The sequence below is a fragment of the Corvus hawaiiensis genome, chromosome 3, assembly GCF_020740725.1.
Source record: "Corvus hawaiiensis isolate bCorHaw1 chromosome 3, bCorHaw1.pri.cur, whole genome shotgun sequence".
Taxonomy (NCBI): Eukaryota; Metazoa; Chordata; class Aves; order Passeriformes; family Corvidae; genus Corvus; species Corvus hawaiiensis.
Window position 1 is genome coordinate 51,228,102 of NC_063215.1, and position 13,462 is coordinate 51,241,563.

At 38.9% G+C, this 13,462-nt stretch overlaps 1 protein-coding gene across 1 annotated transcript in view; it reads left to right on the forward strand.

Annotated features, from left to right (window-relative positions):
* The window catches only part of SLC35F1 (solute carrier family 35 member F1), a 230,629-nt gene that overhangs the window by 125,215 nt on the left and 91,952 nt on the right, over positions 1-13,462 (forward strand). The window contains 1 exon segment of the mRNA XM_048298393.1: positions 4,493-4,668. Coding sequence (XP_048154350.1) covers positions 4,493-4,668 — 176 coding nt within the window.

Genomic DNA, 13,462 nt, shown 5'->3' on the forward strand with positions numbered 1-13,462 from the left:
ACCTTTTCTGGCCTAAATCATTCAATATTTCTATGCATTTGTGAGATCAAAGTTTAGCTACAAAGTTTAGCTGAAGATCTTCCCCTGTTTTAACTTCGTTTGAGAAGGTACTGTTGGTATTAGTGAGGGAAAATGGGATTTTTGAAGAATTGCTTTATTTTGATTTAAATAGAATACAAGTAGAGAAATAGAATAGCACTCAGCTAAAGAGAAAGTGCATCCTGAAAGGCGGAAACCCTCACTTTTATAAAGCTTTTTGTAGTGAGCGTCCTTTTTTGGTGTTCTGTTTGAAGGCCATCAAACTACACAGCCTTTCTTCAAGATATGAATGAATGTTACTTCCTCAGTGAATGAATGTGCTACTGAAGCCAGCACGATAGACCAAAGGCTTAGGGAAGAAATCATCCTTTGTGCCAGTCTGAGTCGTGAAACATGAAAAGCAACACAGAAAGTGTTGCAGATAGGAGCCATGTTGCATATTTCAACAGTATTATGATTTTTGGGGAAGATACTTAGGAGTGCCAGACATGACAGCACTGAGTTAATTTCTTTTTACTTTTTCTAAAAGAAATAGTAGGTTTTCTACAGCCATTGAAATCTTCTTTTCAGTGTTTGCTTGCTGCTTCTTCTTAAAAAAGAGAATGGGTATATTATTCTTATCCAGGTATTAAAGGCTCAGGAGTTAAGACTCTTGTCTTATTAGATCATCATTTGCAGGAAAAAAAATAAATGCAGTTAATGTTACCAGCATTTTTTGTAAAATTCAGGCATCTTACGTTGGTTATTAGGTTTATCAAAAAATTGTATTTTTCTATATTGCTGCTGACATTGTCACGAATTTAAACAAGTAATTTAAGATTTGTTTCCACTTTTCTGTTTGGAGAGAGATGAGTTGTTCTCTTCCATTCGGCCAAGGCAAAAATGAGCATTTTATTGATCTTGTGATTTGCTTTCTCTTACTTAATTTTCATTTCACCTGTTTCCCTGGTAATGGTTAGTGTGTCACAGCCTACAGTGGTGAGAGAAGGGGCGCACACCAAATCTTCTGTGCCACTGCTTGTCATTCATGTCTGTAAAGGGCATATTTCTAGGGGTGGCAGGAGAGTTTAATGAACAGTCTTAGAAGTAGTTAAATTTTATAAAATGTATCATCTTTGCTTCAAGTCTGAGTATTTCATGGGCATTCGAATTAGTTCTGCTTAAACATCTAACATGCTACTCTTTGCACTGATGAATTAAAAGATTTGTATCTTTCTGTGTCATCCATCAACTGTGAAATGTTTAACTAAATACTAACTGGAAGAGAAGCTTGATTTCGGCGTGAGTTTTCTTACATAATTAGAAATACAAAATGTATGCAAAAATCAGAGACAAGCAGTATGTATGTACTCAATATCATTTATGTAGTCAGTGTTTTGAAAGACAATGACATTGATGGTACTACTTGCACTTGGATTCCCACAAAGTAGATTTCTTCATTTTTTACATTCAGTTTTTGTCCAAAAGACAATTTTTACTCAAAAGCTCTTTCAAGTTACAGAGATTATACTCATCCAGCCTTTACTTACAGACTTGGAAGTGTTTAGCTTCACAGTCTTGAATCTTGTCCATGTTTGTATTTACTGAGCTCCAATTACCCTTTGTGTTCAATAATACAATAGCAAGTGGATTTTTGGACATATTTTGTAATTGAAAGAAGACATAAAAAGGTATTCTCAATGACTTTTTAGGAATAAGACCGTGAATTTTGAATTACTTTCTTGTTGATAGGTTTATGAAATGTAAAATACAGAAGCTGAGGACAGGCTGTACGTGTTTGTGTATATATATATGTATGTATATATGTGCTGTAGATATATATATATATATATATATATATATATATATATATATATCAAGAGACATCAACTCTTTAGGAAAACTGCCACTTGTAGATGTGGTTGAATGACTTGGCAAAGAATCAGCTATGGAAAAACATGGCTGTTCTATAAATTGCAAAATGGCAATGAGAGAATCAAAATGTACACCAGAGAGGGCTACAGCTATCAAACACAGCTTTGAAATTTACCTGGTGTTTTTCAGGTTTTGTTGGTTGGATTTTTAATACAAATGTCAGTACTGATTGGTTAGGTCTGGTGACACACCTGAATATAGAGAGCTGAGCTAAAAATACACCTTTTGTAAGACCTCATCAAACTTTTGACCAGCCAGAAAAAATGTAATGATTAGTGTGGCTCCCAACAGCTAATGGCCCTAGGGAGCAAGAGATATGTTATTGTGAGAATCCTTTCCTGAGAGAGGATGTATTTAGCTTTATGTAAATCTAAATAGGATCCAAGATGCTTCTCTTCAGAGCAGATGCAGTCCCATAATGAATGTAATACAACTTTCACTCGTAGGCACAGCCAAGATACAGGGACACACCTGCATTCCATGTAAAGCAGGCTACTGATTTCCAAACATTTAATTTACTAATGAAATGAAACTATAGAAATGGCAGTAGGCAAGAGGAGAACCCTGCATGAAACTTAATTGCAGAAGGATGTAGGAAACAATATCCAGCTAAATGAAGAACTGTAAACACGTATGCAAGATTAATATGTGGATTTAAATTGCAGTCACTATTCAAATTTCCTATTCCATGTTAACAGCAGAGCAGGTAACAGCAGCAACTGAGGATCAATAGTGTAGGCAGCATTTGCATCGTGGTCTTGGATGTTACCTCTGTCAAGTGTGTTTGTTTCCCATGGTTGTGTTTGACAGTAGAGTGAGTAATGTGAAAGTGGAGGTAGCAGTAGTAGAGTCTTACTTGCTACTTATCCAGCAGTCTCCCATCAAAACACAGAGTTTAGCACAATAAAGTTTGTTCTTTACTCTGTGTGTCAGGCTGTTTGTCAGCGAGGTATGTTAGCTGAATATAACTACCCAGCCTCCTGTGCTTTCCAGTGTCTGTTTGGTTAAATCATGCAATGACTGACACCGTGACACATTAGTGGGAGGATTGTTTATGAGAAAAAGGGGAAACAAATTTGACACTTGAGTTTACCAAGTTGTGGGAGCACAGATGCTCATCACTGCCAAACATGCAGAGCTGAGGTCAGGGAAATCTGTCAGGGAAAGCAAAGCAGCCTTGAAGCAATATTTCTTTTTCCTGTCTGGCAGAGAACGCGCATGAAATACTGTTATAGCTGAGCAGGGTGCTGCCCTCCTTTCTCTACTCCCTTAGGATTGCCTAGTTCCCTTTCCTCATTCCAGGCTCAAACGAGACATTGCAGAGCATGCTCCTCTCCTTCATGTCTTACCCTAGGGAGCTCAGACCCTCTTTTCTGGGGGCTGGTGACAGCAACAGCAGCAGTGGGCAGGGGTCAGACTAGATGTCCCCTTTGGATGCCCTTTTTCTCCCCCTGGCATTGTTTTTGCTTGCTTCTCTACCAGACCAACACTTCTGCATTTCATTCTTCTGCATGGGAAGGTGTAGCTGTGGAGCAGGCCTGGTCAGCACAAGAGTATTGACACATGGGGAACCTGGGAAAACTCTTAGGGGTAATTTAAAAAATACAGATATTCCTGTGTTGTGGGTATAGGAGATATTGTGACAAAATTTAGAGGAGGATTCTTTGTACTCAGTTGGGCTGTGTGGTTAGATGATAAATGCTGTAAGAAGAGTAAAAGAGATGGAGATACTTGGAGGGAAAGGGTCTTTCAGATATAGCAATTTCTTGAGTAAAGAGAAAATTATAGGAAGACAGAGAACATGCACAAAAGGAGAAACTATTTGAGACCTGTGGGGAAAGAGAATGGCGTTGTAATAGGAGAATGCAGAGGATACTGGAGATGAAAAATAAGAAAAACAGATTAAAGCTAGAAGCCAGAACAGAAAATACATTTCTAATAACCAGGAGACAGGAAGGGGAAAACTGGAACCTCCTGTTACCATCAAGCAGAAGAGAAAGTAAGCAGTGGGAAAGATTAAAGAAAATATAAAGAGATCTGCATAGTAGTTGGAAAGAATAGTTTATATGATGAAATGTATATTCATCTTGATGGTGAAACATGATCCTTTATCTTCTTTTTCTCTTTGGTTGCTAAGTCCTGAAAGAGCTGTGTTTCCCGCTGTGTCTGAATGATACTCCTGGGTCTTTCTGTTAAGGAGGATGCTCAAAGGAAGCAGTGTTGTATTTTGGTTGATTTAAATGATCATTTATCCTTTGTGAAATGTGAAATGCAAAATTAAATGGAAGGGATGTGCCATCTGCTGTTCTTTAACATGTGAATAAAAGCTACTGTGTTGGCGCAATGTTTACGCCCATGATAAGAGCAGAAATAATGGAAATGTTATGTTGGCTCTACCCAGCAGGTCCCCTCATTGACTGAAGCATCATGTTTCTTCCATGTCCCAGAAATGTTGAACATGATTCCTGGAGGAGTATGAGCATTTCCTCCTTAGTGAAGAGGCTGGGTGTTTTATGTCTGTTATTCTCATTCCTTTCAGGGATCTCTTGCTGTCTGTGGCACTTGGCCAGGTACTCTCCCTCCTTATCTGTGGCATTGGTCTCACAAGCAAGTATCTGTCAGAAGATTTCCATGCCAACACACCTGTTTTTCAGAGCTTCCTCAATTATATCCTTCTATTCTTGGTCTACACGACAACACTAGCTGTCAGACAAGGTAAGTGTCTCTCTGGAACTGTTCTGTAGAAAACAGTGGGGATAAAGTCTTTTGCAGAACAACAATAAGCAATATGATTTAGACACATATCCCACTAAAATTTGTTCCATATTACCTAGAAATACACATGGGATGACCTGAAAAAAACCCCAACAAATCTTCATTAGCAAAGAATGAATCATATGATCTTAAGGACTGGGATGCTACCTAAAAGCTAAAAGAAACACCAGTCCTTTTGAATTCTGATTATTCTTGCCTTGCTGGGAAATAATAGTATGCTTTGCATCTTATGTAGACTAAGGAGAGCTCAGATGCAAGCAAAGAAGAGCTTGCTAGTTCTAGTTGCTGATCATGGTAATTCAGTAGTTCACTTATTAGAAAGAAAGAAATAGCAGCCAATTTTTAGCTATTGGGAGCTAGGAGATGAAGGGAGGGATCTCGGGGTGCTCTGTCTCTGGGGTGATGTGTGGGCTGAGCAGCTCTGTGGCCCTGACACTGCTTTGCCACAGGGCCTGTGTAATCAATCTGCCCTCCAAAATGAGAAATGCGTCATAGCGTGCTTTTGTACTGTGTATCTAATGATCCTTTGTTTGACAGTCTATAGATAATACGGGGGGATGTGCCTTTCCTGCACACATCTCCCTCCTTTGAGATTTCGTGTCTAAATGAGGTGTGGGAAGTCAATGCATTTAAGTAAATTTCTCAGCCCCTTTTTTTTTTTTTGTAACAATTGTATTTATTCACCTTCACAGAACACGTAGGTTAGAAGCCAAATAAAAGAGAAAAAATATCATGTGTTCTCCTGACATAACAAGGGTAGGACTCTGCAGAGGATAACAACTACAAAATGTATTAGGCCATGGTACATTTATCAGCATACTGAAAAGCTCATGTTTTCTTACAGGAACAATGATTTTTGAATAGTTCTTTGATGTTACATCTTTTAATGTTTTGGGAACAACCCTGAAGCTTAAGCTCTTCAGTCATAGGACAGTCTTGTGATACAATGCTAAAAGTGTTCCAAAGCAGCAAGGACTTAATTTCTATGCAAAAAATGAACAGTCAAAAATATACCTCTGTACTCCAGCACAAAGCACTTAAGTGTATTACAACGTAAGTTTTATAAACATTGGTCCCCACTGACATTTTTCAGAGGCAATGAGAGCCAATCTGCAAGGGAAATGTTGGCTCTTATGTAAGGAGAGATTGCTCAGGCAGTGTTTCTCTGTCTTGGTATTTCAGTTTGTGTAGGGGGAAACATCACCACATACTTTGCTCTGCCAAAGGTTTAAAATGTGTTATTAGTAGCAGCTTTCGGGAGAACTGTGTTTAAAAATAATTATTCTGAGTGTAGGATTGCCTAGATGTTCACAAGTTCTGTCCCAGAAATGTCCTTCTCTGGACTGATTTAGGTATTGTGGAAGGCAAGTCCCTATAACTCTTAAATAGATTTTACTTTTTTGAAAACGCTGGCTCGTGAAAGGGTATACCCATATAGATACTGCATTCTGCTGTGCATTACAGAGGCTAATTTGGAATAATGCTTGATGCCTGGTGTATATTGACATCTAAAAATTGCTAACAGGCACTCTACTTTACTATACATAAATATGTATTTAAAAGGTACTTTATAAATAATTTTCTGACTCTGTTCAAAAATACAGTGGTGGACTAAAGGGAGTTTGTCAGAGATATCTGTTGTGCCAATAAGATAGATTTGGGAAGTAAGTGGGAAAGTGTTAGGGATATGTGGAAAATATTTTCTGGACAAGTGACGAGGGCTGGGGAAGGTGTTTGAATACAGACTGTACAAACAACTAGAACTCACGTAAAGCATACCAGTGGAATTGTCTGGAAAAGGAGCTGTCAAAAAAACCCAAAAAGATGGTTTCATGTAAGAAAATCCAAATCAAAATTGGCTGCAGAAGCCATGAAAGCAGTGATCCAGGCATTCAGCATAACATTTCTGCTGGATGGTATAGCACTACACAGCCTATTTATTTACTCGGCATTTAATGTTGCCAAGTGACTGAGCCTGACATTGTCTTTTTGCTTGTGTATTTATTCAAATCCATTATCTGTGTTTGTTCCATTAAGGCAGTTTCTCTAGCAGCTCTAATCATTTGGCTTCGTTAACAGATGGAAATCACATAATAATGATACTAATTTTATAAGGGATGATTCTCTTCTGAGTGCTGAGTGTTGACATCATCAGAAGGCTTTTTTTTTCAAGTACAGTTCTTTTACTCTCTATGCAAGATTGAAAATTTTTTAAATCATTCTCTTTCTCCTTCAGAATTCAAGCCATCATAAGTTGATTTGTAGTAAAAAATGACTGCATCCCTTTGTCTTTTTCTTTCCTTGCTTTCTTAATCCTTGGGATTTTTGCAGAAATGTACTGTTTAAGGAGGTGTCACTTGAGGTAGCCAAAAAAACCCTGAATTCACTGTAGGACTGAAAGCTATCATTTCCTCAGATGTAAAGAGTTCCTCTTTCTTTAAAGGCTTCTTCAAAATTCTGATTTACTCTGGTTGCCCTTTGACTTAGCTGTCCCTCACTGTTCATATATACTCCCTGAGTGATAATGAAAAGGTAGAATTTGCACAGGTTTCTGAAAATTGTCATTAGCAGATGATTAAAGTTCCTGAGCCTTCTGCAGTGAATGCTCAGCTTCCAGCACCTAAATTTAGCTCATGGGAACCAGCAGCTTCCAGTACATTTTTATATTGTGAGTTGAGATATATTTCCAAAATAATTTTATCTCAGTGCTCACTCTAATGGATGCAACGATTAGGACCGTCACCTTGCATTGAATCCACATATTATCAGATAGTGCTGAGAGGCACAGTCCTGAAGGTGTCAGAATCTCTGAGTGTTTAAATCTTAATTTCCATGATAAAAAAGACCCAACAAAAAACCAAACCAAACCAAAAAAAAACTACCAAAAAAACCTCCCCCAAAAAACAAAAAACAAAAAAAAACCAAAAACAAAACAAAAAACCAGAAAAACAAAACGAAAAATCCAAACAACAAAACAAACAAAAAAACTCAACCAAAAAAAAAAACCCCACCAAAACAAAAAAAAGAAAAGTTTCAAGGAGTAAAAGTAGACTCAATAGTTTTAAGCAGTGAATTCCATGTAAGTAAGGCTTTTCATCATTCTTGCAATTTTGTTCTCATGACCAAAAAATAAAAATGAAAAAGCCTTGAAGGAGATTTGTGATTGTGATATTTTCATATGGGCCTTGAAACATGGATACTACTCAGCCACAGATAATGAAAAAGTGAAAGAATTTGTCTAAACTTGGATTTTTCTGATGGAGAAATCCATCTACCCTTTCTATCAGGTGAACAAGTGCAACTATGAATCTGGAATCTAGAAAAATTTTCCTTTTTTCCTGGATACTTTTGTTTGGGTTTTTGGTTTTTTGTGGGTTTTTTTTTTTATTGTATGTAATTTTAAGTTGAACTCATTTTTGTGCTGAAGAGGTGAGTGTGGAAGTTCTTTGCAGTTAGGAAGGCACAGACTCAGACATGCAGAGATGCCAGCAGCCACTTAGCCACACGTGTGTATCCACCGCAGTGCCCCGTCCAATGCTCATTAACGCACCAGTGCTTAGGTCTGGATATTATTCTTTAGGAGTTTTCTTTGTATGAGAACAATGCCATTATAAAATTAATGTCACTTATGCTGCATTATAAGGCAATTAATGTCATTATGTTTTATCTGGCTGATATGCCAAACATTTAACAGGTAACAAGGACATCCTCAATTCCTTCTCTTGAGGTAGCTTCCTCTCACGCCTGCTGTTTTCACAGCCAAAACTTGTATTTGTCCATGGTAACACCTCTGAGAAGGTTTTAACACATATTATCTCACCTCAGTCTCCTCGTCAGCAGAGGATTCTTCTTAACAAAATCTTGTAGGGATATTTCCCTATGTCCTCTGGGTTATGTGTCATTATTAGTTGAGGAAAAGAAAAACCTTGGCTATCAGTAAGAAAAGCCTCAAATGGGTGAAATGGAGTTGGTGTAGATTAGTTTTAGCACCTTAAAAAGCAGTAAGTGGGAAATTGTCCATAGTGGACCAGAAGGTGTTAATTGCTAACAGCCAACATAGGTGCAAGCATCAGCAGCTTGCCACCAAAAATAAATTACTTCTAAAAGCCACGTCACATATGCTACAAATGAAAACAACACATCTACTAGACATCATTAAAAACAGAAAAAATACAAAACTGCTATTTTTTTGTTACTCTGGAAAACAAGAAATGAGGGAGCAATGGAAGTGTCTTCTGAACAGGTGGGAGCCATAAAGCCTTGAGGGCCAGATTCTGCATGAGTAGGGCTCCACATTGAAAGCTGTTCCTTGATTTTTACTGCAACAAGTTACTGAGTATTTTCAGCCCACCAGTACTAAGGGATGGCAATAATTTGCTAGTTCAGAAACACTTTTTATGAATCTCTGTATGTCTGGATGAATTCTGCTTCTAGGCCAAGTGATGAGGTTGTATCACATGTCAGTGGAAATAGAGTTTTCCCTACAGTAACTGTAATGTTTTACATTTGACATATAATCAAAGGTAATCGGTGCCCCTGAGTAAGCAAGAGAGTCCTGTGAGACTGGTAAGATTGCAGACCTGTTACTGGCATAGCATTTTTTTATGCATTTCTATCTCAGGTTGGCTTATGCCATTAGTATCTCAGCCATATGTAATTTCCTGATGTGTCTGCTATTCAAGTGTGCATTTCCATTTAGATACACGGCAACCCTCCCCAGCATCCCTCCTACTTCACCAAAATTGACCAAAACCACTTGAAGGAAAATAGAATGCTATATAGGAGTTGCTTTTCTTCACTGCAGTGCTTGTCAGCTGTTTATTGAATGACAGAAACGGTAAATGCCTCTTTTTACTTAATTTCATTCCACTAGTAAAGGTATATTAATACTAAGGTATTTTATGCACTTAACTTAGGTAGACATAACAGAATTTTTTTAATATCAACACCTTTTTTTGTCGATTGCTGGTAAGAACAATCTTGTTTGTCTGGGAAACAAAGAAAGTATATGATTTAAGCTGATCAAACTATATTTGCTATCATGTACTTCGGACAATATGTGTAGTACCATTGAGATGAAATGTCTTCTGGAAAGGCATCGATCCCCTCAGAATTTCCTCTTCACTGAGGATGACAGGCAGTGATTTTGATTAGAAAAGATCCATTTCATCATTGTTCGGTTTCCTAAGCATGCTCATGCCACTGCTGTAAAACAAAGAGCTTGGTTATCCCTCCAGTCAAATAAAATGTTCAAAGCTGCAGCCAAGCAGCTTTATGGTCCTATCTGCCTGTGATAGAAGGGGTCCTTGGTCCCTCAAGGCAACAACTGAGCCCCCACACTGGCCTGCAAACATGTGGCAGATGTTGCAAGAGGCTGTGACATTACCCTTGAAGCACAGGGAAAGGCATGTCCAGCTGGCCCATCTCTTCCACTTGACAAAGGTATATAGAGATAGGACAAGGGGAACTGGTTTAAACTGAAAGAAAGTAGGTTTACATGCCTCATCCCTGAAGGTGTTTCAGGCCAGATTGGATGGGGATCTGAGAAACCTGGTCTGGTGGCAGGGGTGTTGGAACTGAATGATCTTCAAGGTCTTTTCTAACCCAAAACATTCTCTGATTCTGTGATTCTCACAGCCCTCCCAGTGCAAGGGGACACACTCATTCTGGGTTGTAAAAATGAAACACAGCAGCAAGCAGGGCTTGGAACCAGTGAAAAATAATGACCTTCAGGTCTTTGGTATTCTCATAGCATCACTGCAGAATCTCCCTGCTGTGTTACACACTGCTGTCTGCAATGCACTTTCTCCTAATTACTCTGGGCTTCTAATTAGGGATGCCAAACCGTGTGGGATATGTTTATTATGAAAATGGTCAGCCAAATAGTCCTTTTGTTTGGGCTTTGAAGAGCCCTTTTCATATTCAGAGGGAATTCTGTACTTTAGGAGAAATGAAACTAGAATGCTGGCTATTTACAGGCACTTCAAATTGCAGAGATCTTTTTTCGTAATGTGCAATTTTCAGTTTTGGATAGCATGCTCAGAGGAGCAAGGATTATGATCTGTTATGTATTTGGGATTTGCCTATCACATCATGGACACCACAGCAAGCTAGCTGGAAAAAAACAGTATGACTAGAGCCAGATTTCTGTTCAGTTCCATTTACATAATAATTGTGTTTGTGTTTGAATTTTCATTCTACTTTCAATTGAGTTTTTAAAATTTCCTGCTATAAAATGTTGACTGCTGCTGCTGCTGAATGAACCTTCATTATTTTACTCTGTAGGTGATAACAATTCAGTGAGGTATCAAACTTTTCAGGTATGTATAGTTTTCATAAAGGACCTTGGGATTTTATTCTTTATGACAGTTGCTCTAAACCATAGAATTTCCCTTCCTGGTCCAATGAAGTCTTCTTCCATTCTTAGCCATAATACTAAAACACATGCAATTTCAGCGCAGTATAATTATTACACATAGCTAGAAAGTCAGGGTAAAAAAAAAAAAAAAAGACCATGTTGGGGATAAAAAGATAGGATTAAAATCAATAGACTTGGCCTCTGTCTTTTGTTTTGATTTGTTTGGCTATTCCTAGCAGAGAGGTTGGATGGTATTTTTTAATCCTCAGGGGGTTTTTTCACTGTCAGCTGTTCTTGTCACACTGACCAGCAGACAGATGCTTTTTGCTTTGGCCCTGCTGCTCCTTTCCACCCACACAAAGGACCAGGCATCTCAGGGCTTAGTCAATTTTTGTTTTCATCAGGTGTGTTTTGCTTTGACAGCTGTTTAACAAGGAACAAATAAACACTTACAGAGAGGAATCCTGGCCCCAAACATAGGGCAAATAAAATGGCAGGTAAAGGCTCTAAAGGCCTCTCCGCCCTTTCTTGCTAGAGTTATTTCTCTCAGTGAGGTGCTCCTGATTGTTAGGTTAGGCACTTGCTGTCCAAACCCACAGCATGCATCCTGTGTTACAAAATATCTTTCCTTCTTTTTAATCCTGGCCAAAGCAGCACATTCTATGCTCTTGCATGGTATCATTGGAATAAATCATGTACATCCCACAGCACATACAAGCTGAAAATTGGAAAGCACTCTTCCTCTAGGATGCAGGTGGCAGCAGTTAAGTGTGAACACTGTATGTCGTGGTTTAATGATGCAATCACTAATATAATCATGATAACCCCAAAGCAATAAAGGCCTGGTCTAATCAAGCATCCATGCTGTAGTGTTCTCTGTAGTAGTATCTCTTGATCCCTGATGCAGCTAATTCAACCCAGAGAGACCTCTTGTTTTACTGGGTTGCTTTCAAAATAGCTTTGATACTCAAGGAAGTATCCTTTGTGCCATCAGAGAAAAAAGCTGCAAGAGGGCATTGTGTGAAAGGATAGGAACACCTCGTTTTCCCTGTGCCTGCTGATGCAGACAAGAACACAGGAAAAAAAAGGGAGTTCTCTTACCATTCTCTTGACCTAAAAAAGGGAATGGGAGGTCTTGTCCACACAGAGAGTGAATTTGTTCTAAAGTTGCACTCGGGGTACCTGTCCTTGTAAAAAAGTCCCTGGAGGATTCAAATCAGGCAGTTCAGATCACTCACTCTTCGGGAAGCTCAGACCCGGTCATCTTTCTGGCTGCCAAGTTTATGCCCTCAACCAGTACCTTCCAGACACAGCATTCAGATTTGCACTGTGGTTCAAAGACTGGTGTATATTTTATGAGAGCAAACCCTACAGGCACTAAGTGCAGTGAGCGTGAACGGGATGCTGAGCTTTAGGCTGGCCAAAGTCCTGGGTGATGAACCATGTTTGCATCAAGATGCTGCATCATTGCTGTGAGGCAATGTCTATACTGAGAATACTACTTCAGAAAAAGGCAGTTTTACCCTGGAGGTAAATGTACATTCATTTTAGGAACATTTAGCCAGCTGTGGCCATTTCATGCCAGTAAGTCCGTAAATAGAAACCACAGATGCAGTAAAATGGGAAACATTGCAGTTACTCAGCTCACAGCTGCAAAATCACAGGTAGCTAGTGGAATTTAGCAGAACCAAAAAATCATCACAATGTGGTGTTTCATACTGTCGTGGTTCTTTTAGTGATTCCAGCACCTAAGTCTGAGACTTGAGGCAAATCTACAACATGTATTTGCAAGCATTTATGTTTGGATCAGGATTTAGATTTTGTTGCTAAGCCTGGGAAGCTCCCCCCTTGCTTACTTTTCCAGGAGCCCTGCCAGTCCTTCGAAGACAGTGCTAATCTGAGCACAAGTAGGTGAGTTTCTGTTTAAGATAAACCTCATGACTAGAAGGATGAGTGGGCAGGCTCGAGGAACCTCTGAGGAAGTGCAGTTTGTACCACTCATGCATCTTGTTGCTTGATCTTTGTCCCCATCTCTGCAGATGCCTTTGCATGTATTTGTACCACAGGTTCAGATAGGGACATAAATGTTGTGGGTGAAAAAATCAAGGCTTTTGAGCAGGTACAAAGCAAGGTATTGTATGGCACAGCCCTGAAAGTACTCAGATACCATGGCAATGAGCACAGATTGAGCTTTGAAACTTAATCCACAGCATCAGGGTATTGCAGAGGGGTGAATGTTGTTCTCAGTAATTTTGTTTGAGGGTAAGGAAGCTCCCTATGTAGCCCAGATTGCCTCACAGTATGTCAATTAATAAATTGTCTCATAAGGATGTGAGCTGAATCACAAACACTTGATTTTTTTAAAGAATTAAGAGA